This window comes from Pholcus phalangioides, unplaced genomic scaffold (genome assembly GCF_987345545.1).
Source record: "Pholcus phalangioides strain wild (caught in Gottingen) unplaced genomic scaffold, Ppha-v1.0 ptg000015l_1, whole genome shotgun sequence".
Classification (NCBI taxonomy): Eukaryota; Metazoa; Arthropoda; class Arachnida; order Araneae; family Pholcidae; genus Pholcus; species Pholcus phalangioides.
Window position 1 is genome coordinate 13,427,591 of NW_028301608.1, and position 27,673 is coordinate 13,455,263.

At 38.8% G+C, this 27,673-nt stretch overlaps 1 protein-coding gene across 1 annotated transcript in view; it reads right to left on the reverse strand.

Moving 5' to 3' along the window:
* Positions 1-8,880: 8,880 nt before the first annotated feature.
* The window catches only part of LOC149075468 (uncharacterized), a 182,602-nt gene continuing 163,809 nt past the window's right edge, over positions 8,881-27,673 (reverse strand). Inside the window, exons 5-7 of the mRNA XM_089242827.1 lie at positions 13,400-13,631; positions 11,312-11,362; positions 8,881-9,600 (exon numbers count right to left, since the gene is read on the reverse strand). Coding sequence (XP_089098953.1) covers positions 9,524-9,600; positions 11,312-11,362; positions 13,400-13,631 — 360 coding nt within the window. The 3' untranslated portion in view covers positions 8,881-9,523. The remainder of the gene's footprint in view (positions 9,601-11,311; positions 11,363-13,399; positions 13,632-27,673) is intronic.

The window sequence follows — 27,673 nt, forward strand, 5'->3', positions numbered from 1 at the left end:
TTGGAATACAAGAATTGGTATAATATGAAACAAATAAAACTCTGCCAGCCAACATAAGTACTCGTAGAGAGGCCACACATAATTACTCAGCACACAGCTCCGGCTTGTACCGAATCTCCCTGGGGCATAGGCGGAGATAGACTTGAAAGTGTGGGGGGGGGGGGCACGATGATGATGATGTCAATTGATATATGCATATATATACATTAGATCAGTGAACTTCACCTTTGACGCTGGGGGGGGGGGGGCAATGCTCTCCACGCTCCCATCCCCGTATCTCTGCACATGCCCTGGGGGATGTTTAAGTAGCTTCATGTATGGTTGAATAGTATATATGTTCGATTTTACACATCGCCATCTTCATTTCTAATTTTCTATTTCAAAGCACAAACATGAAGATCGCTTTTGAAATCGGATGCTTGAATGAATTTCTCGGGGGGTATCCTGAATTTTCAAATGTTCCTCCACCGATTTTTTTTCCCGTGGATATTGCTGATTCCGGGTTTCAAACATGTTGCGGTTTTTTTTTCCAACCTTGAGGGAGGATGACATTGATGTTAGTAGAAGAGTGAGAGAGGGTTATATGTGTTTTGTTGCTGCAACAGCTGTGCCGGTTGTCCATCAGGAGATTGCCGTGGTTAGTCATTCGAGACACGGAGCACAACACAAGGGGCGATGGTGTTGAATGTCATACGCTTTCGGAATGTAAAATTACCCCTTAAACTAGGTGACTCATTTTTATCGGCGAGTCGGCCGGCCACACCCCACCAGTCCGAAAGATCTATGTAATAGCATGCTCAAAACAGTAAAGAAATTTTAGACTCGAGTATTTATTATTTCCGCTGTGTTAGCTGATTTTATACACGAATCTCGAGCTGTTTTTTATGTTCCTTTGAATTACGTCTCACAGATATGATGTCTATTAAAGTCAGAGATTCAGTGGAAAATGTTCATTTCCAAATTCTGTATTGAAATGCATCCTTAATCATTTAGACTTATGAGAAATATTTTATGAATTATTTTAAAATATACAGGGTGCATAGGCATGGCCCCCACAAGGGGTGGGCTGACAAGACTCCAGCCCTGGGGCCCGGGAGGATTTTAATCATTTTTTTGTTTTTTCACGCTATAAATTCATCATAAAGGGGGTCCCGTGAAAGATCCCAGCCTAGGGGCCCTGTTTTAGGATGTGGGGGCCATGTGCATAGGTAACCACGTAATCAAACAAAGAGCACTCCTTACGGCAAGGATGCTCAATCCTTGGGAACAGGGTGTACATATAAAAAGTTGATTTTTTTCATTTTAATAACTATACACCCCTTGAAATATTAATGACATATCCGAGTACTATGCGTTATTTGGATATTTTTTATAACTGAAAGTACGCCTCTAGGATCAACGGTTCCAGTAAAATGCCATACGCCCTGTTATCTATGCACCCGGTATATGGAGGACTCGGAACTAATCAGTGAAAATCAATTTTCGCCAAATGACTTTTGTATTGCTAGTGGCTCTTCATATTGTTTAAACTTTCAGTTGCCAAAGCATTCAAGTCACTATCTTTATATTGCAACAGAGCAAATAGCGCTATAAAAGGTCCCTTTTCCTCATTTTTAATTGACTTGCACTGATTGGCTTCTGAACCCTCCATACTAGACGATGTTAGATAATAAACTTTTGGTACGGTTTTGGGGCTTATTGAATTTTAAATTTCACCGCAAAATCGATACGTTTGTTAACTGAAGTGGAAGTTTCAATATCGAACACCAAAACCGCAGGTAAATTAATGGTATTATTCAAAGCTGGCTAAAGATATTCCTCTACCACTTTGGTATTAACGATTTGATAAGGCTTGCTGCGATTTTCAGCCACCTCGTTGGACAATTTACCTGTTGTGGCGTTTATATTTGTATTTTATAAGAGGATGCCAAAGAATTTCGACACAAGGGTCAAATTGGCTCCTGGATCCAGCGTCCCTGGCAAAAGTAATGCAGTTTTGTTCCCTGGTAGACAAACAACAGTTGAATGTGCCTATATAGAATCATCCGTCTCTGTCATAAAACCCCTTTTTTGACCAAAGTGACGTCTTATCCGTAAATAAAAGCAGGATGGGGAGCAACGATTAGCTATAGCTTATACCTATTAGATAATACTGACATCATTTTACGCTCAAAGATGGATAAATCAGCCTGGTGTGTGAAGGAGCCCAAGATGAGAAAGTGGCTTATACGAAAAGCTTCAAATTCAATACTTTCAGCTGACGTCACAAAGTATAACTTTATCAGTAATTTTAATTTTTTTTAACCATTGAAATTTTTGTTTCAAAGGATTTCGTAAATTTATACGTAATCGGCATAGCTTGTAAGGCTTCCTCGGCCTTTCATTAATGAAATTCCTAATTCACTCTGGCCTTACAACCCGAAAACTATATACAGTCGGCCCTCGGTATTCACGGATTCCATATTCGCAGTTTTCGTATTCGCGGTTTCTTTCCCAGTTTTCTTTGGAAAACACTGTTGAGGTAATAATTCGGAACAAAATACAGGATGGGCAAAAAAGTTCGTAAAAAATTTACAAATTCATAAAAACCGGAAAAATAATCGAAATAAAAAATGGTTTGCAGGGTCAGCATCGCTAGGTCACAGGAATTTTTTGACAGGAAAAAAATAACTAAAAAACAGCCTATAGGTGGCGTTGACGTACACAAGTCAAAGCCTCCAAACGATTTGGATCCATTCTGTTCGTTAATTGCTTATCTTTTGTTTTACTTTTGTTATTTTTCCGGTTTTTAAATTTTCTACGGACTTTTTGCCCACCCTGTATAAGTTGTACGTGTTAAATGTAAACCTTTAAAAAATCCCTCTTAAAGGTTTTTCTGGTGCTTCTGAAAATATTTATGCAAGATTGTTGTTTAATGTTTCTAAAAGTGAAAAATTTGCGAGGAAAATTCAAAATTTTGACAAAGGCTTCAATGCTTCGGTTACCCCGTTATTACGGCATCAATGAATCTACAGTCAAATACTGTGCGTCAAGAAATAAGAACTTAGAAATTCGATCAGCCGTGTTGCTGTAGCTACACCTGCTACTATATAGCCCTTGATCCCAGGGCCGTCTTAAGAGCATCATGATATCATCGTGATCATCATCATCATCGTGATATCATCGTGATATTTCTGAGGCTCTACCTGGGAAATTCTAGAAAATTTCAACCGGATCTCATTTTTGTGAGGATCCCTCTTCTCTTTAGGCCCCGGGCCCATGCCTTAAGACGGCACTGCTTGATCCACATGTCTCACGTAGAAAGTGCTGTTTTTGTGTGGGTGCGATAAAAAAGGTAATCAAGTTATGCATTGCATAACTTGCATACTATAGCCGTCATTGTTTAATCTGCAAATACAGTCGAATACCGTAATAGCGAAAATCACGTATTGGCGAACTCTTTTCTAATCCCCCAGATAAGTTTACATAGGAACAATGCAAAAATCTGAAATTTCTTTATGACGAAATTTCGTTTTAACGAAGTGATTTCTCCTATCTCTTGGAGCTGTTGGCAGATACCTTAAAAATTACATGCGTAAAAACAAAATTTTAGGGTTTTGGTTATTCGCGGATTTTTCGTATTCGTGGTCACCCCTGGATGTGGAGGGACGCTGTACGTATATTAACCTGTATATGTTATTATTTCATTTGCATAATCTATGCATATATGCCTTTCTCTTTAAAATCTACAATTGCATAAATCAGAAAAATGCATACAGGGTGATTCAGAAAAGCATCGCCAAACTGAAAGTGCGATTCACAAGCATACGATAACAATCCAAAACCACATAGAAACATGTGCTCAAACGCCATCCGGAGCTGCTATAGGGTGTTGTTGCGTCACACACTTTTAAAGCAATCCTGCACTCAGCAAGCATAAAGTCACAATTCTGACAACATAAATATGTTAGGAGCCAAACATATACCCAGTACGCACACATTTCGGTATGTACCGATTCATTAGAAATTCCACGTGGACTGGATGCTTGCTACTAACTTAACCAGACATGCACCTCGTACAAATTTTCTGCGGAATTTTTAATGAATCGGTACATACCGGAATGTGTGTTCTGAGTGTATGTGTGGCCCCTAACGCATTTTTGTTGTGAGAATTGCGCCTTCATGCTTGCTGAGGTCGGGATTGCTTTAAAAGTGTGTGGTGCAACAACTTCCTTGTAGCGGCTCCGGATGGCATTTGCGCACCTATGTTCCTGTGTGATTTTGGATTGTTATCGTATGCCCGTGAATTGCCCTTTCAGTTTTGTGATGCTTTTCTGAATCACTCCGTATTTATTAGCCTCAGTTATTTATAATTATTTTCAGAACGTTTGCCATTTAGGGTAAAAAACAATGTAGGAAAGCAACGCTCTTCTATTCATGCAATATTTATTTGAATGCGTTTAGCGTAGCTCGATTAATCCATTTATTCAGAACCAATCAAGCATTGCCACGCATAAAGATTGAGATTGTTATTTCTCAGCTCATTACATAGTCAGACAACTGCGATGGTAATGAACCTCTGTAATTCCAAACATTCTTGACTGATTTCCTTCCGTTTTACTTTTAAAATGCAAATGAATTCTAATTTGCTGAGGCAGAAATTCTGTGAATGGTGAGAATTCTCATTGAAAATGTGAGATTATCTTAAACTTTATTGAGTCTATTTTCTGTTCAGTGCAGAAACAATCGATACTGTGGTCACGAGTCAACGGATGCAGTATTTCACACTTGTCGACGCAGAAAGCGTGTTTTGTGCTTTTAGGGGGTAAAAACCTTTTATCATTATAAGTTGTAGAGGGCCAAAAAAACAGCCCCACCACAAAAGCCTTCCGTATGAGTAATGTAGGTTATACAGAGCAACGGAAAGTCATCAGTAATAGACTTGTTTGGGTTGTTATTATAGGAAGAGGTAGAGGTTTTTTTCATAGCTCGAAAATGTGAAACCATCATCAGCAACAATAACATGGAGGCGAGAGGCGCATCCTTTCAGCATGGAGTTAAATAGGAAGTTGCGAACTCACTTCCCATCACACCCCCTCTCGCGTGCTCAATGACATTGGTACCAATTGTCGACCAAAACAGTCCTCAGATTGCTGCAGCATTATGTTAACTGATCCCAAACCCACACTTACAAAACTTTTTATAGTTTATATTTCCAATGAAAGTTGATGTTTATTATCATTTTAAATGCTCTTAACACACACCCTAAATGACAGCGTAAAAAAATATATGGTCTTGCTTTTGAACGTGTCACTTATGCATTCGTATTGAATTATGAGCTCATAAATGATCATTAATGAATGAAAATCTCTATCAAATAATTCTTCCCATTATTTTTGTTTTTGATGAAACATCCAAATATGTTTTCAATCTCGAGGAAACCTAGCTGATACCAAAATCAAGACTAAATGATGTTCAATATATATATATCACAGGTAGGTTGTATCTGGAGATGCAGTAAGACAAGTGTTTTTTTTTTGTAAATACTTGTGCTCCGTATTCGTTCTGGAGCTCGTCTCGAATATCTAGTGGTTGTTGAATGTTTCTGCTATCTAATCAGTCTTCTATAGGCATCTGATTTGAATAACACGAACAAGAAAAATGCCTCGAAATTATGTAATTTACGTCCTCTATATATCGAGAGTTAATCCTCTGCCTCTAGGTTTTCGTTACCATAGTGCAGGGGTGGCCAACATCTGACCTGCAGGCCGCATGTGGCTCGTGTATTTTGTGTAGAGGTATAACGGGAAGTAAGGGAGCCAACCCCTACTGCGGAATGGACTTGCCCTAGGTAGGCGTGCGAAATGGCGTGATATGTACTGGCGGTCGGCCGACAGTATCGTCCACCAGGTAATCGGTTTTTTCATCTGCGTCTACGGAATGTTTGTGACTAAAAAAGAGCAATGTGTGGTGTTAGTCGTTTTTTTAGTGGTGGAAGGAGTTGGTGTGCGCAAAGTACAGTGAACAAGCATTGTCGCTGACTCGTATGCAGGACTGTCACAAGCGTTTCCGCGGGGGCCGCGAATTTGTGAATGATGATACGTTACTTGGCTAAAGTCACCTAGTCATCACTTACGCTTTTGTGGAAGAGGTCAACTAGATAATCAACCCTGCGTGAATGCGTGCTGATCTCCCAGTTAAAAAGTCTTGCCGTAGAGAGCAACAGGCCTACACACAACGTTACAATTATTCATTCATTACACTTCACTCACTATCAGTTGAGAAAAAACTCAAAGTTTAAAAAATTGATTGCAGATGGCAGCACTTCACATAACAAGCATTACACAGAAACAAACTTCACGGAAGGTTCACTATACATACACACATTCCAACATGTACCAATTCGTTAGAAGTTCCGCAGAGGAATATGGACGAGGTGCATGTCTGGTTTAGTAGATAATCAACCCAAAGAGACGACGCCCAATAAGGGGCATCAGCAAGAAGGTGGGAGTGCGTTTCAGTCCCATTCAATGTCATCATTACATAGTAAAGATGAGCGATGGTCACTGATAATCATAATCTTCTATTTATTAACATTTAAGAATTACACATAATTATAACATTACTATTATCCATAATTATCACTCATTATTAACGTTGAAAGTGGAAACTTGACAAAATTTAGATGCAGTTCGTACGGAGCTAATCCTTCGCCATTGCGACAGACGTGTAGACTGGTCGCGTAACAGATTCTTCTTTTTTATCACCACTAGCACTTTCTCTTTTTTTCCCACGCGCCTATGCGTTTTTGCACACGGTGCGTCTTCAGTCATCAATCGGTGGGCCGCCGCAAGAGAAACTCCACTACAGGAAAGTGAGTGCACAGTGGAAACGCGTGTGCCAATCCTGCACATGGATCAATGACAGTGCTTGTTCACTGTACACTGCCTTCGTTCACCGATGCACTTCGTTAACTCCAACTCCTTCTGTCACTAAAAAACAAATAACACCACATTGCTCTTCTTTACTCGCAAACATTCCGCAGACGCAGGTGAAAAAACAATTGATTGCCTATTGAACGATAATGTCAGCCGACCGCCGGCACATATCACGCGTGATTCCACGCGACTACTTAGGGCGAGTCCATTCCGCAGTACAGGTTGTCTTCCGCTCTACTTCAACACAGTTTCCCCACAACTCATTCAAAAATAATTAAATTATAACACACACTACTGTTCCATTTACATTTTTATCTATCCTTATACAATGAACAGATTTCTCTTTATAAGCCATCTATTAACGCTGTCTTCATTTTGATCGCACTCACAGTGCACAGTTACTGTTTTTTTTTTACTTTTTATCCCAGAATACTGACGTTCTGCTATATCCTCAAGATTGGCACCCGGAGAAGTATCTCTTGGCCCCCTCTAGTTCCGGTCCTGCACAGCAAATGCTCTTCTTTTTCCAACCCTCACGTATGGGAGTAATATACATTAAGGGCTCCTCCCTTAAGGGCGGTTACAAAAAATACGCAAGACCCAGGGCCATGTAATGATACCCCGTATATATGTTCACTTATAATACCCCTTATTCAAGAGCAAGATCCTTTCTACTTATAGAATTGAATTTAATCAAAACTACATTTATATAATAAACAAAAACTCTAAAAGATCGTTTTCTGGAACCCTGAGTCAGGCATGGATCTAGAAAGGGGGTGATCATCCCCCTCGCAAGAGCCAAATTACATGGAAAAATAGGCCGGTATAAAATACGGGACGATCCAACGAACCATCACAATAAATCAACCCCTCCCCGACACATCACCCTGGATATACGCCTACCACGGGCTAGAGTTCAGTGAGATTCCTTCTTCGGGTGGTTATATGTACGGCTTTCTCAACAACAAGGGTCCCCGGGCAAATTAATGTTCTGGGGCCCCATACTTGGTAACATTAAGTTCTGGAAGTAACACCTTGCATATTTACATACTTACATTAGAAGATTATAGTAACCCTCAGATCTCATTGTGTAGACCCCCCTTATGGATATGAGGCCCGGGTCGTAGCCCACATGAGCCCGTGGGTTAAGATAGCCCTATTTCTACGGACAGCTCAGACGGTTTCTAAAAAGTACATAGACTTTTATATTATACATGAAGTGTTACAGAATATACAGCATTTTATATATTCCATTGTTTTTAATTTAAAAGCTTTATCACATTAAAATCTTCACAACTCTTTGTGGCCCCTACTTCAGCCCTTGCCGTGGTCTCACTTTATCGTATTTTAACCGGTGCCCCCCCCCCCCCTATTTCCCAGAATATCCCAGGAACGCAAGGGAGACATATGACACAACATTGAGAACTACTGTCGCTTGGTTTTTGGCAGGTTTACGGTTCCGTACAAAGACGTACTCACAAATAGTAAAAACAAAATTACAACCAGAACTGGCATCCCTTTCGATGCCCTTCTGGCCCAGACTCATAATCCGCTACTGACCGGCTCAAAAATAAATACTATTTAAAATCTGTTAAAAATATTAATGAAAAATTATATTCTTCCCACTAGCGATGGCGGCGAAAAATAGCCAAAGCAGTGCTTAATCATTCTCTGATGGCGCAGTTAAAATGGTTTTAAGGCAATTTATGTTCCAGTTACTCGAGAGAAAATTCACTAAAAAGCTGTAATTGATGTGGTTAATATTTGCCAAGTTTCTAGACTGAGAAATTTCTCGATTTCCAACCGCGAACGTTGTTTTTTTATCTTTTTCAGATTCTCTTCCAATTCTCTCAATTCCAAAAAAAGCACCGAGGAAAAACGTTTTGAACATAAACTAAAGTTTTTCATCCTAAGAAACAAATTGAAACAAACTGTTGAAAAATGTCAAAAACGAAACTCGAAATTGATTTCGAATGATTTATTTACACATTTGGCATCTTAAAAAGTTCGAACAATTTTCAAGGTGAAACTCTCTTTACAAATCGATACAGATATTGCATCTGGTGTATTCCATGGCGTTCGGATTTTTCTCCGCGAGAAGAAAAAAAAAAGAAAATTCTTTATACAATATATATATATACGGATAAAATAAAATTTATACAAAATTATTTAAAAAAAAAACAGCAACAACAACAACAAAAGAAACACACACACATACACTTAAACCTTCTCACATTCGATCCGAAGCCGAAAACGACACGCAATCAATCCAATGACTCTTTAATCCGTGTATCCGACGACCGAAATACGTGACTTCAGTTCCAGTAAAATGGTTGTAACAGTAATCCTTGATGTGGGAAGAAGTTCCAAGAGGATTCAACTCTGTACGTGGGAGAAGATGTAGTAGTATGTACATACAACAAACAAACAAACAAACAAACGGGATCGTTAATCCGATTTGGCGTTAAATGGCGGGCGCTTTGTTCGCCCGTCGCCGATCCGATGTTTTAAGCGAAGTTTGACTTTTTTTATACTTTATTTTTTTTATTACTTATCTCTCGCTAAATCTTAGAAAATAGTCTATCTAATTAAGTTCTCGTTGTCTCTTAACCGGTGCACAGTTGTAGGAGAATCGGTAAACACAATACGAACCAATGTGACACGTGGACTGCAGTTTGGGCTCCTGGTGAGAGAAATAAATACAAATTTAAAGGCAACAACTCTGGCGTAATGCCAAGATAATAATAGCAATGAATTTATAAATTGTTTAGACACTAATCTTGAAGTGTTAGAAAAAAATACTTCGTATTAATATAGAAAAACACACACAGTCAAGTAACATTGTTTTTTTCACCTTCGAGTGAGGTTTCTGCGAGAATGAATGACAACTGCAGCCATTGTAGACAAGTTACATCGTTGCAAATGGCTTCAGTTTGCTTGGTGGTATTGAAGTCGAACCTCTTCTACTTGCCGTCTAGCTTCTTGGATTAGTTACATTTTATGCTCTGGGGAACGAATAGCTATCTTATCCTCTAATTCAGAGGTCTTCAACCTTTATCAAGTCGCGAGCATTGCCTATACTTACCATCAATCAAAGAGCACCCCTTACGGCAAGGGTGTTCAACCGTTAGGGAAGTGAGGGCCAATTCATTGGTTTGAAAAAGTGTCACGGACCACTTAAGTATTCGACAGCCAGCTGAGTTATTTTTGAATGTGAACTGATCTGTAACTGTGTTGTGGGCCGCTTGAGTGATCTGTAGATATGGTGCGGTTCACTTGAGTAATCTGTAAATATGCTGTGATCTGTAAATGTGCTGTGGGTCACTTAAGTGATCTGTGAATTTGAAGCGGGCTATTTAAATGACATGTAAATGTACCGCGGGTCACTTGTGTGATCTAAAACTGTGCCTCACTTAAAGCATCTGTAAGTATGCCGCGGGTCACTTAAGTGATCTGGAAATGTATTTCGGGCCACTTAAGTGATTTAGAACTGTACCACGGGTCACTTAAGTGAGCTGTAAATGTGCCGTTCTCAGTTCATTTCCACATATTACTCCGAGGGACTCCAATGGAACGAATGGTGAAAATGGTGTAAGCGACCATATCTGAAGGTGACCGTTAAACAAGGGTTCGAAATACATGATTTAAATAGACTTTTCATCGGGAAATTTTCATTTGTCCGTAAAAAATGAGTGACCGTATCTGAGGGGGCGACGGTTAAGAGGGGGGAGGGGTCATACTGCAATTGAAATCATTTACTCTTTTAAGGATTCATACAGAAATCTATAAAAACATGTATATGAGTTTTCCACACCAATTATTAACCTAAAAACATTAATTCAAAAAGAAAAGAAATATTTTGTACTGCATATGTATGTTTTGAATTGCAGTTGAAGCATCCTTCGTAATATCAGTTTGATTCTTTCTTTGGAATAAATTTACGTATGAGTCAACAAAACGGAGAAGCTTTTAAGCTCCATCTCGGAGAAGGCTTCACGTAGTCGCCGCAGGATAAACTTTCAGAGCCTTTAATACCCGACACTGACTGACACGTCACGTTCTGAACATGTAATTAGACACGGCAGTCTTTTCTTACCCGTGCGCGTGAGAGTTTTAAGTGGTGGAAATATTCAGGTATTAAGAGAAATTCATACAAGGAAAATACTTCGGTGGTAAGAATGCCAGTGGCGTACCTGTCATACTTGAGACGAGTGAAGTCGTATAAGGACTTCAGAGAGAGAGAGAGAGAGAAATAGAGGCCTGATATTTTTCTCGATTTCATAATCGAACTTCTGACGCATAAATTAGTCACGAAGAAAAATCCAATTAATATTTAGTGTTAGTGTTTTTCTCAGTAAAATCAAAACGTACAAATACTTATTCCCCGTACTTACCGCTGGTTTCGGTATTCGTTACAGATGATTTCACGCTCTCCAATGGCTTCCCTATGAAACGAAAACGTCAAGTTCATCAATTACATCGTTGGCACATATCTAATAAACATTTTTAAATTCAGTAGAGTAACTATTTTCAGATATTTTTACGATACGCAAATAATCGGTGCGGTTTCACGATTCATTCATGGCTATGATACCAGGTACACTACGTTCAATTAAATACCTGAGCATTCATTTTTTGGCTTTTTTGACACTCAAAAAACGCATTAAAGATATAAATACCATCAAATCTTTATTTTTTTTTTCAAATTTTAAATTTTTTGGTGAATAATTAAATCATTTCGTTCCAATTTTTGTAGCCAAGATGGTATAGGGCATATTCATCTTCTCATACAATTTTTTGCAGAATTTTATTGCTAAATTTTATGATTTTATGTAATAAATCACACTTTTTTCCGGAGGTACTTTTTCCTGGAAGCCATCTTTTAAAAACCCCATGAAAGTTCAACTTTAAGTGCTGCCCTCTGATGAAAGCTCCAAAAGTTCATATTCACCATATGTCTAGCTTAAAAGCCTTCCACTAATTATTTCCATTAATTTTTTTTTGTTAAATTACATTTAATTGTGCATATATATATATATATATATTGTATAGGTATTTTTCAGCATTCCCCTGTGTATTTTGTAATGATGTTTGGATTTTTTGGATGATGGAAATTTTTAGACCCCTTCGGTTCCACTATTATTTTCGCACCGGGGGCCCCGCGACTGGCAAGGGCGGCCCTGCTGTTTCGGGCTTATTATTTTTGGGTAGCTGAATTTTAGGGTACGACGACCATCAATTTTATGGGATTTTTTTAATAGTATTCACTTTCATATATTTTTATTTTCTCCTTTTTTTCTTTTTCTTTTTTTTTTTGCAGCCGCCTTTTTTGGGCAATTTGCCCATTTATGGGAAGAGGTGGATTAATGGTCTTTCCGCGTGTGAGCGCTACACAAATTTTGCCGCTCTTCTCCCATTCTAGTCTAATTTTACTGACTCAAATTTGCAGCCGTGCGCTATAATCTTCTTGAACCCCCCCCCCCCCCCCCGTAAAAACACCTCGGTCTATGGGTCACTATTATAGCCCCTCACATGTTCACACATTTTTTTTGGTCACTTACATGCTTGCACACGTTTTAGGTCACTGTTTTGATCGCTTACTGTCTTGGTCCGGTCCCTTGCTCGCTAGGTCACTCTGTTAGTCATTGATATGCTTACCCACTGTTTTGATCACTCTTTTAGTCATTCACGTCCTTACACACATTTTTGGTAACTCTTTTGGTGTTACTCACAGTGTGTAACTCACATGCTTACACACTGTTTTGGTCACTCGTATGGTCATTCATATGCTTACACAATGTTTCGTTCACTCACTGACCTGGTTCTTTGATCTCCAGGTCACTCTTTTAGTCGGTCACTAGCCTCGTCCCTCGCTCTCTTGGTCACTACTGACAGGTTCTTTGGTCTCTTGGTCACTCTTTTTGATCCCTCACGTGCTTGCATACTCATTTGTTCACTCACATGCTTGCAAACCCTGTAGGTCACTCGTTTGGTCACTCACTGACATAGTTCCTCGCTCTGTGGGACTTGTGGTTTCATGCTTGTGGGCTATAAAACTTTTCACCACACTTCTCACATTCTAATAATTTTTTTTACCTTAATCTTCCGCTCCTCCGAACTTCCCGCGTCGGGCTATAGCCCGCCAACTCCCCTGTAAATACGCATCTGGTTGTGGTTTCTAAAAAATTAAGAATTTCAATCACCAATATCTCAGCGAATTTTCATTCAATTCTAACTGGATGAGCTTCTTTCGGTTTGACGAAGAGATACGCAAATTTCAATAATTATATTTGTCTTTATCGGAACCGTATAAAAATTTTAATTTTTGGATTCTCCCCAGTAATTATACAGCATTCGGTAAGTTCAACTATCACAGAAGGCTCTCTTGACTAATAATTGATATCTTACGGGAATTTAAAATGAATCGCAAAATTATTGCATTCCTTTCGAACGATTTTCGTGACACCCTGTATAATACTCACTGTGCTCGATGTCCTCGTTGACTTGTAACTGCGAGCTTTGCTGCATCCCGCCAGTTATCATCTCTTCGTCACTCATGGCATATCCCGCTGGTTTGATCGAAGCAGTGCATTTGAGCTTCATGCTCCCGTCCTGGAAGTGGTCCGGCTGCGCCGTGAATCGCAGGCTGAGACTTGATGATTCGAGTCCGTCCGAGTGCAGCGTCTTTGAGTACTCAGTGTACTCTGGCGAAACCTAATTTGATAAACAAACACATGTAAAAGAGAGGAATTGTTTGGAATACTCGGAAAACGACATGAAAAACCGAGGCGGTTTTGCTGCCCGTGGGCTATAAAAATTCGGCCATTCTTTACCTATACTCCCCTACTTATCACTCTCTAGTTTACTCCTTGCTCACGCACTCTCTAGATTGCTCCATGGCTCACATACACTTTCCAAGTCACTAAATGCTCACGCACTCGTCACCTTTTACGTCACTACCATGGTTACACTCTCTAACTCACTTTCATGCTTACACAGTCTCTAGGCACTCCCATTCTTACACAGTCTCTAGGTCAGTGGTTTCCAACGTAGAGTTTCTCGCGGAACTCTTAATGGCTATAAGGCTGTTCAGTGGAACCCTTGATGGTTATAAGGCTGTTCAATGGAACCCTTGATGGTTATAAAGCTGTTCAGTGGAACCCTTGATGGTTATAAAGCTGCTCAGTGGAACCCTTGATGATAATGAGGCTGTTCTACGGAACAAATTTTTGAATATTTTATTCAAAAAAAGTTTGTCCGTACTGCCGTCTCAACAGCATCATAGCCCCATGAAAAAATGAAAGATGGCTCAGGTACCTCTTAATCAGGGGGCGTACGCAGGATCGACCTTTGAAGGGGGCAAAAAAAACTTTGGGTCGGGGGGGGGGTACAAAAATTGTGTTGCCGAGAAATTTAGAGTTATCACCCTTAAAAAAGCATTAAAATGAACAGAAATTGGTTAAAATAGCACATAAAGGGTACTTTTCTCTCGATATTTTAATTTTTTTTAACCGATATATATTGAAGTTGACTTCATTTTTGATCGGCTTGGGAGGGACCACGGTCCTACTATCCAACCCCCCCCCCCCATGTGTAAAGGGTCTTTGCTCTTAATACATATATATTTATGGTCATAAATCATTGTGCAGATCTTATCGTGGAACTCCTATTCAACTGAGGTCCCCGCATGGCTACTACTACTACTTAACCGTCCTCAACGGAATTTCTAACGAATCAGTACATGCCGAAATGTGTGTTCTGAGTGTATGTGTGGCCGTAACATATTTATGTTGTTGCACTTGTTTCGTGTTCATGCTGCCATCTGTCTTCCATTTACTGAAGTAAAGATGGAAATACTTGAATTTTCATATTATGTCAGTATCGTGTAGTAGGTCTGCCTGCTCTCTGCGGAGAGACTTTTTCAAATGGGAGCCCCTACAAAGCTGGCAGAGCTCGAACAAGGGCTAGAGGTTATTCTCGTAATTTTTGTTTTTCACACTATAAGTTCATGATAGAGGAGGGGGTCGCGTGAAGAGTCTTACCTGGGGGCCTACCAACGGTTTCAACTTAGGGGACCTTCTGTAGGATGGGGAGTGGGCATAGGTCTCCGTACCGTGCCCGATTGAACTCATGGTTGGGACTCAAGAGGTTAGAGTCTGAATCAAGAGGCCTGTCATCCTATTAGGAGGAATATTCACGAATCAAGAGATTTGATTATAACCATCACCAGAGCTCCCGTACAAGAACTTTGGCACGTGCTTTAAATAATCATGATGCTAATCATTGAATCATAAGGTGTTTATCTTAGTTTTCGGTTTTTTATACACTATAAATTCACTATAGAGGAGGCCCCACTAAAGATCTCACAGAAAGGAAGCTCGCGGGGAAAGGAAAAATTTATTCTTACATGAAATGTGTCCTCCAACTTTGTTTTGTTTTAGATGGGGGCATATTGACTTCTATTTCACCTGCATTGACCTGTTTCTCTGTGCATAGAATCTTAAAATAACATGCTGCCTTATACAATATAGGGAATTTTTTTTCTTCGCAGCAAAAAATCGCTATGAAAACGCAGAAGCATTTTCATTCTTAGTCATTCCCAGACTCTAAACGTCCATATATTTTGTAAACTTATTAACCATGAAAAAATGGTATCATTCTTAGTTACTTTTGTCCATAACCAACAAATGAGTAAAAATAAAATTTTGTCAGCCACAAAATATGCTTTTCAGAGAACAATTATACAATACAGGATGTATTATGTTAAGGAACATCATTAAACTGGAGCCCCTCCTGCCACCTATTAAATAAAAACACAACTGTTATGGAGTTATTTGATTGGAATTGAGTGACCGGTTTTTGATTAATTAATTAATGCAGCGCATGAATATATTATGATATTTGTAAGTATTTTATAAGCAATAATATTAGTTAAATTTCTGTCGTTCACGTGCTTTCATACCCTCTAGGTTTTTCGTCCCTTACTCACCAGGTCATTCTTTTGGTCACTCACGTGCTTCCACATTCTCTAGGTTAGTCATCCAAGTGGTCTGGATTTTTTTAAAAGCGGCACTATCTCGATAAAATTCAAAACAAAAAACAGATTTGTGAATATCAGCGACAAGAAAGTTTTCTTCTTTGAAAGCTCTCCGGGATCCGGGATTTTTAAGTTTTCCGTGGCATTTGACCATGCGGAACAAAAAGAAAAAAAACTCGTGGAACTCCTACTCTAGATCACTCTTTCGATCACTTCCATGCTTGTATACTTTCTGTGTCACCCCCCCCCCGCTTGCACACTCTTTAGGCCACTCCCATGCTTGCACAAACTATGTCACTCCCATACTTGCACACTCACTAGGTAACTCTTTTGTAACTTCTATGCAAGGCTACAACTACAACGAATATTTACTCTCACCTGGGGCCAATATTTATTTGTCCCCCCCACATTCAGCTCACGGGATACCAGATCCCTCTGCTCTTCCTTAGTTTCAGTCCTGCATCCATGCTTGCACACTCGATTTCTCACTCCCATGCCTAAATATTCTCCAGGTCACTCACTCTCCTGGCCAGTCTTTTAGTTATTCATACTTCCACATTGCTTTGGTCACCCACGTTTGTACACACTTAAGATCACTCTTTTGGTTTTCCAATGACCTAGTCCCTCATTTTCTAGATCACTTTTATCGTCACTCACATGCTTTCAGATGCTCTAGGTCACTGAATGTTCACCCACTCTCTAGGTCACTAAATGCTCACGCAATTTTCTCCAGGTCACACCACGCTTACACACTCTCTAGGTCATCCTTCAGGTCACTGCCCTGGTTACACACTCTCTATCTCACTCTCATTATTACACACTCTCTATCTCACTCTCATTATTACACACTCTCTATCTCACTCTCATTATTACACACTCTCTATCTCACTCTCATTATTACACACTCTCTATCTCACTCTCATTATTACACACTCTCTAAGTCACTCCTATGCTTGTATATTTTTCATGTCATTCCCATGTTTGCACAATCTCTGCCACTCCCATGCTTGCACACACTCTATGTCACTCCTATGCTTGCATACTCTCTAGGTCACTCACATGCTTTCATATCCTCTATGTTACTCACAAGTTTACAAGTTTCACACACTCTCTAGACAGAGGTGGATTAGTGATTTTTCGTCACTCTTCTCTCATTCTACGCTAATTTTCTTGACCACCCATTCCTCAAACTTACGGCATCTTCGAACTCGCCGCCCTGAGCTATAGCCCGTTTAGCAATCCCGATAAATAAACAAACAAACAGATATAAAAGAGAAGAATTCTTAGATTACTCGGGGGGGGGGGGGGGAAATACGAAAAGAAAAATATGACGTCTTTTGAACGATTCCTGTTTTGTTTTTCTAATTATATTTCGAATCTCTCATTCATAACTTTCTAGGTCAGCACCATCATTATCGCGTAATTAGTAAGACCCTGCCTACAAACCACGGCACAAGAAGAGAAAGAGGGAGAGAGAGTCATTAACGGATATTTTATAATTAATTAAACATAAGCTGGCGATACGAAAAGTCCTAAACATACAAACAAACCGAAAAAAACAAAAAAAAAACAACAGCAGCCACCGCAAACGATTTATCATCATCTTCGATTAATCATAGACTAACTTTTTTTTTTCAAAAAACATGAATTTCTTTCATTCTAGGCGTATGTCACGCGAATAACATCCGTTTCGGTAATTTTTATAAATTTACTAATTCATGGGAAGTCTCTTTATGCTCTCTGGAAAAGCAGAGGTTGTTTAATGTTGTTTAGAAACAAAAAATACCCATGTTTATTTCCACGGTATAACGTCAGTCACACTCACGTAATTATATTTCATGCGAGGATGAAGCTTTATTTCTCTTTGTCACATTTCATTTAAAGGATTCACGCTTCGAAATTCCACGCAATTTTTGTCCCGGAATAAGTTGAATTCCAAAATATTCAAGTAATGTAACGATAGTTCATAATCAGAAAGAAAATTGTCGTTATAACGGCCTTTTCGTTATAAACGAAATTTATTTTTTTTCCACTGTGGAAACTGGAAATGGGGAGAAAAACAAACTAGTTGTTAAATATACTTTCTCCTGCTTTTATTTTGAACTATTTTTCGTGAAATATGCATCTAGAATTAGCTGCTTATGAACACACACACAATGTTGATTAGTAATAAAATTTTGCACTTTATGGAATGCAGCAGTTTCTGTAACTACATTATTGTATAGATCTCTGGTAGTGTATTGCATCTCTGATGACTAGCCATATGTGACTGGGTTACCTGATGTACGCATTTTTGTTGTTTGTATTTCTATCTCTGAAATGTTTGGAAATTGTGGAATTTATATGGGATGCGCATATGTACTCTCTAGATACATCTTCCCATCGGTCAGCTGTTAGAAATCTTCACATATGTGCTATTTTATTTTGCTTGTATGTATAACTATCTCTGATATTAGAGAGATAGATGGCTTTTTCTCAGCCCAAGACAGATATCAAGGAAACATTTTATTTTCTGGATATTAAGCTGTGATTTGAACTCGGAAAGAAAAATCATCTTGTCTCCGCCGGGACTCCAACCCAGGCCTTTTTGCACACCGGGCAAGCATGCTACCATCGACACCACTGGAGACACGACCCTGACTTTTTTATATATCTTGATATCGCTGATATGTTTTAAAATTGTGGAATGCGTATGAGATGCCCATATGTACTATTTTATTTTGCATATATATAAATATGTACAGGGTGATTATAAAAAAACTATCCCCACATATGGGCCCCTAACTATCATACCATTCACAGAAACTGAATGAAATTTTGGCATAAGGTATTTTGATGTATGCGCTCAAGAATGATATGGAAAACAACAGTGTCACTCTAACAGTTACGGTTACAGTGAGAAAATTTCGAAAATATCAAATGGCAACACCAAGTTTTTTGTATTGGAATGCGATCTCCATACTGAAAAACACTAAATAGCGTTGGAATGGCACCTGTAGCACGAAAATCCCCGAAGCTAGGCAAGGCAAATATAAAAAGGACTTTGCCATGCACCAGAGCATTAATGTTCGTTTCATTCGTCACACCGTTTCTTCGGCTGAGATCCCAGCCTGATTAGTCCTCCACAAAACGAGAAGAAGAAACCAAAAAATGCAAATTTCGGGTTCTACGTAAGACACGGTTATGACTGACGTCGTCACGCTAGGTGAAAGAAAAGGCACTGCGAAATGCGAGCCACGTATGCTGCTTTCTGCCATTCCGAACAAGATGCCACTTTCAGGGAAAGAACGTGGGGAAATCGCAAAGATTTATTACCTGAATGGACAAAATGCCGCAGAGACATTGCGTGTTTACCGCAGAAATCATGGATTACGGCGAGGCCCGTGCACTGTCAAAGCTGTACGGGACTTGATTCATAAATTTGAAGAAACTGGTTGCACGTGCGATCGACCTCGGTCTGGACGACCTTCCGTTCCCGTGGAAGCTGTTGCAGAAGTTCATCAGACGATAAGCACAGTTCGTCCCGCAAGTGCACGCGGTGTTTCACTTGTTCTGAATCTGCCGAATTCAACTGTCCGCAAGATTCTGCGCTCTGCTCTAAACATGTTTCCGTATCGATTCCAGCGTATCCAGATGTTGGAAGCGGGAGACTATCAATTACGGCTGGATTTTGCGAATCAATTCCTTATCCGGTACGATGAAGATAGCAGCTGGCCTTTACGCATTCTGTGAACAGATGAGGCGCATTTCTCGTTAACTGGTAACGTGAATTCGAAAAATTGTGTGCACTGGGCAGACAATAATCCACATGATGTGCTTGCACGTCCGTTACACGAGGAAAAAGTGACTGTGTGGTGTGGTATAACGAGTACGTTCATCCTCGGCCCTTACTTTTTTGAAGAGGTTACTGCCGGTGATCTGCAAACATGTACAGTAACGAGTGCTCGCTATCTGGACATGTTAACTCGTTACGCGATTCCCGCATTGCAACGGCAAAATGCTCTATCTGAAGTTGTGTGGATGCAAGATGGCGCTCCTCCACATGTAGGGTCTTCAGTCAAACGTGTCTTAAGTCAACAGTTTGTTGACAGAGTTATCTCCCGTCATTTCCCGTTTCCGTGGCCACCAAGGTCTCCTGATCTCACACCAATGGATTTCTGGCTGTGGGGATATCTGAAATCCAAAGTGTATCAGTTTCGTCCGCAAACTGCATCTGATTTGAAAGATGCCATCAGAACTGCGATTCAAGAGATTCCTATTGCTATGGTACGTGCTGCAGTGCTATCCACCATCTGCCGTGTCATCGTGTGTGAAGGAGGTCATGTGGAAAATTGGTGAAACACAATAAAATGCTTCATTTTATGCTGCTTTTCTGTCCTTATTGGTTGTCCTCACTTTTAGCCTATCTACCGCCGGTGATTTTCATGCTACAGTTGCTCTTCGAACGCTATTTAGGGTTTTCCCAATGAAGATCACAACCCAATACAAAAAACTTGGTGTTGCCGTTTGATATTTTCGAAATTTTCTCACTGTAACCGTAACTGTTAGAGTGACACTGTTGTTTTCCTTTCCTTTTTCTTGAGCGCATACATCAAAATACCTTATGCCAAAATTTCATTCAGTTTCTGTAAATGGTATGATAGTGGGGAGTTGATGTCGGGATAGTTTTTTTATAATCACCCCGTATATATATGTATGACTATCTATGAAATATTTGGAAATTGTCGAATGCACGTGAGATACACGTATATACTATTTCATTTTGTTTTTTAAACATATTGGAAATATGTTTCATTTATATATATTTGATGGCTTTTGCGGTTAGAAATCCCACAGAATAGAGACTGAGCCATCACATGGTTAGTTAGTTTCTGCAACTGGAGTATTCGCTTCACTATAAAAATGTCCAATAACACTTACGGTACAGAAGGCAGAGAAAATGATTGAAGCCTCTGTTTGCCCTGTGTCCAGTTTTACAAGATTCCAAGAAAGGAGAAAAAGTGAGAGAATAATTTTTCCAGGGAAATGACAACGATGTCAAAACCAAAGGTCGTGCCCTACCTGCCCAATCAACACACTTACAAATAAAATGATGTTCCCACCTCCTGTATAGATAACAAGAAGATAAGATGCAGCATGTGGTCTTACCTATGGGGAGGTACTGGCATGCCCTGTTAATAAAAACCTATGAATATTGTGAAAAGATGCAAAAAATGTACCACTCTTTCCTGGTCTCTATTTTATGTATAATTCTTAAAGAAAGGGAAAATGTGCTTTACGAGAATTTCCGTTGTCGTTATAGCGAATGTATTCTGTGACTTTCATTCATAAATAATTCGCTATAAGTGAATACTTTTTGTATCTTTAACACATTAGCTCTTTGACATTCACTTTCGAATTACTCGTAATATCGAGATTCTCGTTATCAGCCGTCCTCGTTATACCTCCCTTTTACTGTATATTCACAAACTTATGTATATTATATATATACAGGTTGTCCTGAAATGTTTGTTTGCGCAGCGGATATCTTTGTGCAACCGTTGACTTTAAAAACATACTTTCAATTTTCAATTACAAGAAGTTTTCAAATGACGTGCGTTTACTCAAAATCTTCAGTTTCCCAAGGAATCGTAAACATAAAAAAAAGGAAAATTAACATTTTATACAGTCCCCATATGTAAAAATTTTCAATTATTGAAGTATAAACCCCGCTCTGAAAATTAATTTGAAAAAAATTTCATATTTTTAAATGAGTACGACATTAAATACACAAATTTCACTATGTTTTGGCAACTAATCATTGTGTTTTGGCGTTTTCATTCAATCAAAAGTTGCCATTTTTAGAGTTTTTATTAGCAATTACATTTTCGGACAATTATTTTGACAATTGCATGTTTGGACAATTATTTTGACAATTACATTTTTGGACAATTATTTTAACAATTACATATTTGGACAATTACAGAATTTTTCCAACATTGATTTTAATTTGAGTTGAGCAAGTTGTCAACCACACCCTCAGTCATTGGCGATAAATACTGAAAACTTTGAAGTCGAATATCAAGGTTAGTATTGCATTTAAAACTACACAATTTTTCGTAAATGGCTTCTCAGAAGAGCTGCATTTACATTTCACTACTAAGCACAAAGGTCTATAAAAAGTTAAATAATTCAAAATTACTTCAGGAAACTACAGTTAATTAATTTTAATTACTTCAACTTTAAATTAAATTTCAAATTTTAAAATTAAAAAAAAATAGAAATTTGAAATTTTAGTGTTAAATAAGGATTGAGTCAATGAAATCTCAATCTTTTGCTTCATTTCTTAATTTGAAAAGTTCCTTCTTTTATATATCTTTATATATAAATGTGAAAGTATGTATGTATGTATGTATGTATGTATGTATGTATGTATGCTCTTTATACAAATCTACAGTTTTAGACCGATCGTCGCCAGATTTTGCATATATACCAAACAGGTCCGGGATTGAGCCGTAGGCTACTTTAAAAGTTCGTCAGAGCTGGGCAAATGCCCGAAATGGGCGAAAAACTGTCGGGCAACAATGGTTTTGGGGGCCTCAACAATCACTTTCGGAACGTTTACTTTGGTTACCGTGGTTCCCAACAATGCGTTTCAGACGTGTATATGTCTTTACAATGGTTTGTCACATCTTTAACACTGCCATCATTACAGTTTATTCCTTTATAATGGTTTGGCTCTTTTCCAATACTCCCAGTAATTAAAAAAAAAACCCTGGAAGCGCCAGATATTTTTGCTTGCATGTATACAGAGTGTCCTGTAAGTGCTAATGTGGTCTTTATCTCATCAACCACCCATCGTTGAGGTATAGTTTCAATTTAAAAAGTGCTTAAAAGGAGTTTGAATAATATTCGCTGCAGAAGCTGGACATCTGACGTCACTAACAACAGAGAACAACTACGGCGATAAAACTGGGAATAAAAATGTTCAACGCCAGCTGATGAACTCAATGCTTGCCTCAAATCATCAGCACTCTACTTCACCAAACACCAACCATGGCCATATCGCTACATTGCAATTTACTGACATTAGTGAGATGGGTTGGAAGTGAAGGTGCTGTCTATCGGTGGTCGCCTCGAGTTTGTTAGGACATCAACACTCTGGCACGAAGCTAAAAAATTATCATTATCCACCAACATCCGAGTTCAACTGCAAAATGACTCAGCACTGCTATCATTTTCACATCAGTTGATCAAACTTGGCAATGGAAGAATTCCCGTAGACCCAAGCACTGGACTGATAACGTTCCCAAATGGATTTTGCCAGTTATTATATATATAAACTCAGTTCAAGAACTTGCAGACCACGTCTTACCAAACATTCAACAAAATCACCGAAACCATGAGTGGCTTTGTGAGAGTGCGATTCTGGCACCGAAAAATGACAGTGTGAACAAGATCAACGGAAAAATCCTAAAAATTATTCCGGGAGACTCCACATCTTACAAATCGGTTGACACTGTCACAGACACAGCGCAGACAGTTCTGTATCCTGCAGAATTTCTGAACTCTTTGGATATTCCGGGTGTGCCACCACACAATATGACCCTCAAAGTCGGATCACCTATAATGCTTTTAAGAAATTTGGAGAAACCGATACTCTGCTATGGCAACAGACTCTGCGTGAAGAAATTGCACAATTGCATCATCGAAGCAACGATTTTAACTGGATGTGCCAAAAGAAGACGTCTTCATTCCACGTACCCCAATTATCACTGGAGAAATGTCATTCACTTTCAAGCGATTACAGTTCCCGATTCGTTTAGCTTTTGCCATGACAATCAACAAAGCGCAAGGCCAGTCGTTAGGCCAGTGGCAGGTATCAACTTACTTGAGCCCTGTTTTTCACACGGACACCTTTTCGTCGCCTGTTCGCGTGTTGGTAATAGCAAAAATTTGTACATCTACACACCAGATGGAAAAAGAAAAAATATTGTGTATTCACAAGCGATTGCCTGAAGATTTTAATTAAAATATTTAAAAATAAAAGTAATTTTTTCTTACTTGATGCAGAAATTTTTTTGATTAAGAAGTAATTAATAAGCTATACATTTTTTACGGGGCGGGCAACGTCGCCGGGTATCAGCTAGTATATATATATATATATATATATATATACACATTGCCATAAAAATTTGCGCACCAAGAAATAATTGTGGGATCGAAACAAAAGAGTTGGCCTGAAGGTACATGTCGGGCAGATATGCAAATGATTAGAAATGCAGCGTGATTGCACATTACGTAATGCCACTAGAGGGCGTTGAACTTCGTTCTCCTTGGAGTATAAAACAGGTAAGCAGAGCTTGCTGGAGTGTATTTAATCGTTTGCAACGGAAATGCTGAGGTAGACATGCCGTTACGCCGCCATCGAAGACCATATGAGCAGTTGTCAGAGTTCGATAGGGGAAGAATCATCGGGATGATGGAAGCTGGGTGGTTAGCTCGTCAACTAGGCCGTTCTGATTTTACTGTGAGGAGGTGTTGGGACCAGTGGACAGAAGAGACGTCATTTACACGGCGACCAGGTTCAGGACGCCCTCGACAGACCAGTCGTCGAGAAGACCGTCACATCATCCGAAATGCACGCGTAGAGCCAACTGCCTCAAACATTGGCCGCTATCCAGACACAGGCAGCAGCTTCACTACGGGCCCCTGTGTCTTCCCGAACCATCGCAAGGCGCCTGGCTGAAGGACATCTGGTATCGCGGCGCCCATTACGTGTGCTGCCAATGACACCCACCCACCAACGCCTTCGTTTGGAATGGTGTCGAGCACGACGGGATTGGACTGCAACGGAATGGAACCAGGTCGTCTTCAGCGACGAATCGAGATTCAACTTGAGCAGTGATGACAATCGTGTTCGTGTGTGGAGGCCCCGTGGTGAACGCTTCAATCCTGCCTTCGCTTTACAGTGACACACCGCTCCCACAGCTGGTGTCATGGTATGGGGTGCCATTGCTTACGGTACACGGTCACCCCTAATATTGATCCATGGCACAATGACAGCCCAGCGGTACGTCCATAACATCCTTCAGCTACATGTGTTGCCACTCATGGCAGGGCTCCCAGGAGCCATTTTTCAACAAGACAATGCTAGGCCACACACAGCAAGGATGTCACAAGACTGCCTCCGCCACATTACCACCCTTCCCTGGCCTGCTCTATCCCCAGATTTGTCACCAATCCAGCATATCTGGGATCATTTGGGACGGCAAGTTGGACATCTACGAGGTTGGTCGAACTAGAGGCGCATTTACAGCAACTGTGGAACGAGATGTCTCAGGACATCATACGGAACTTGTATGCCTCAATGCCCGCTCGTATCGCATCGTGCATTCGCGCTAGAGGGGATCCAACAGAGTACTAAAACTTCTGTTCATCTGTACTTTTTTCTACAATAAATGATCCTTTTTCTTGGATTTTCTAATCACTTACTTATATCAACGTAGTACTTACATGTGTAAAATTTCGTTTCATTTCGACGACTTCTTCTGGGTGCGCAAATTTTTATGGCAATGAGTGTATATATATATATCGCGCACACACACTATATACTGTATACACTTTTTTATATGTTGTAGTTTACATTTTTGTGTAACACATATACATTGTAATTTTGTAATTTATGTTTTATGCACTCGACCCTCTATAGGGGCCGGAATGCTTTGTTTCGCTTATGCTCAAGTGCGCTCAGAAATTTTCTGCTTTTTCTGCCGATAATAAGCCCAAACGTTGACTTTGATGATATTCAATTTTCATATTCTGTAAAAAATTGTCACTTCACTCTCTCTATATTTTGGACTAAAATTCTCTATATCGTGTTCTCATTAATTTTGCTATTATTTTTTTTTCTAATTCATGTGTAAAAATTATTATGTCATCATCAATTTTGCTATTGACTTTATTTAATTTATTTCAGATTTTAACACAAATCATAAATTACTATGTATACACGCACACATTACACAAAAATATAAATTTCAATATATATGCATTACGCTACATGTTTCAGCTGCCTATTGCACTATTATTAGTTTGTTTCGGTAACTTTACTCAACTATTTTATACAACTAAAACCTTTTAGTTCATTCTAACTTACACGTATTTATACTTATATATATATATTGAATCAATTTTTTTTATTCAATCACATTAACATCATGCTATTTTATCATGCACGAAAGCTGCTTTTAATGCATTTCTTTTTAAATTTGCAAAAATTAGTTATTCAAGAGATACGTAAATCTTAATCAAAAATTGGTATAAAAAATTTGAAATAAATATATGGTTTAATGATAATGGTTTTGATGATATTTCTACAAGAGCATAGTTTTTCCCACCATGTTAAATAGGTATGAGAACCTTTAAAAAGATCGGATTCGGAACTTTTTAAAAATCATTTTCGAAGTTGTTTTTCGACATAAATTTTCCCTGTTTATAGAAGGGAGAATATCAAGCTGTTCCTATCTTTTGCCATGTAATCTTCCTAACCTTCCTTTTAAATGCATGCTTACAGGAACAAATTACGGAGCCTTTACTTTCGCGGGGAAAACCTCAAGCTTTTAGATGATCCTGAAGTAAAAAAAAAACACGCACTTTCCTGTGATTACTAAGACCGTAGTGTATGTGCGTGATGAGAAGTAGTTAAGCTCACGACGCTTCTGATATACTTGCAAAGACCCAAAAATGGAGTAGAAAAAAGAAATAAAGATAGGAAAATAACACTTAGCATGAATTATGTATGCACCGTATCTTGAGTACATACACAAAATGTCAAGTTTGCAAAAAATAAAATTGAACAAAATCGTATACTATACCATAAAAGCAATAAAGGCTGAACGTGTCGAACCGATCTAACTTTTTTAGAAAGTTATCCAGTCTAAAAATATATTTAAAAGCTTTTCCAAAGACGAAAATAAAGATGAATATTTTTGTTTCTTATTTTTAAGTATCAAAAATATTTGGAAATAAGAGAGAGAGAGAGCGAGGAACTATGAGAGAGTGAGTGAAATTACATGCCTCCTCCCACGAGTACAGTGTAAATATTACACGTAGAAAATTTAAAAAGATTGGAAAGCAATTTAGATGAATTTTTAATTACGTTTTCCAGACCGAAACAAGAACTTTTTTTGTTGTTAATTATTATTGGTCTCGCAGAGAATTCTCGTTAATTTCTCATTTTTTGACATCATCCGCTGTAATTGAATTCACAGGAAATAGAGAGGATCACGTTTAAAATCACGCATAAATAAATATTAATGGAAAATGAATGCTATAATTACTGTCGTAATTGAGTGTCATCTTTTTTCTGAATTGGTCAAAAATTTTGGAAAAGAATCACTTTTGTGACGCTGTCCATTTGTTTTTCTTCTGTTTCTGATCGTTCTACCTTTCATTGGAATTTATATCAATTAGTCATTATATTTTATAGCGTCTTTCATGTAATAATGCCGTGCAGCACAACAGTAAGTTTGACTTTTATAAGTTATTTAATGTAAATTGTGAGGCTTTATACACATTTTGTGCAGAAATCGTGCAACAAATGAATAACGCATTACAAAAACAAAACGGGTGGGAAAATCTTCAATATTTGCTGCAACATAGCGAAAATAATGGAAATGCATGCCACAAAAGTTTAGGGACGAAATTTAAATACTGCCTTTTAAAAATTGTGCAAAAA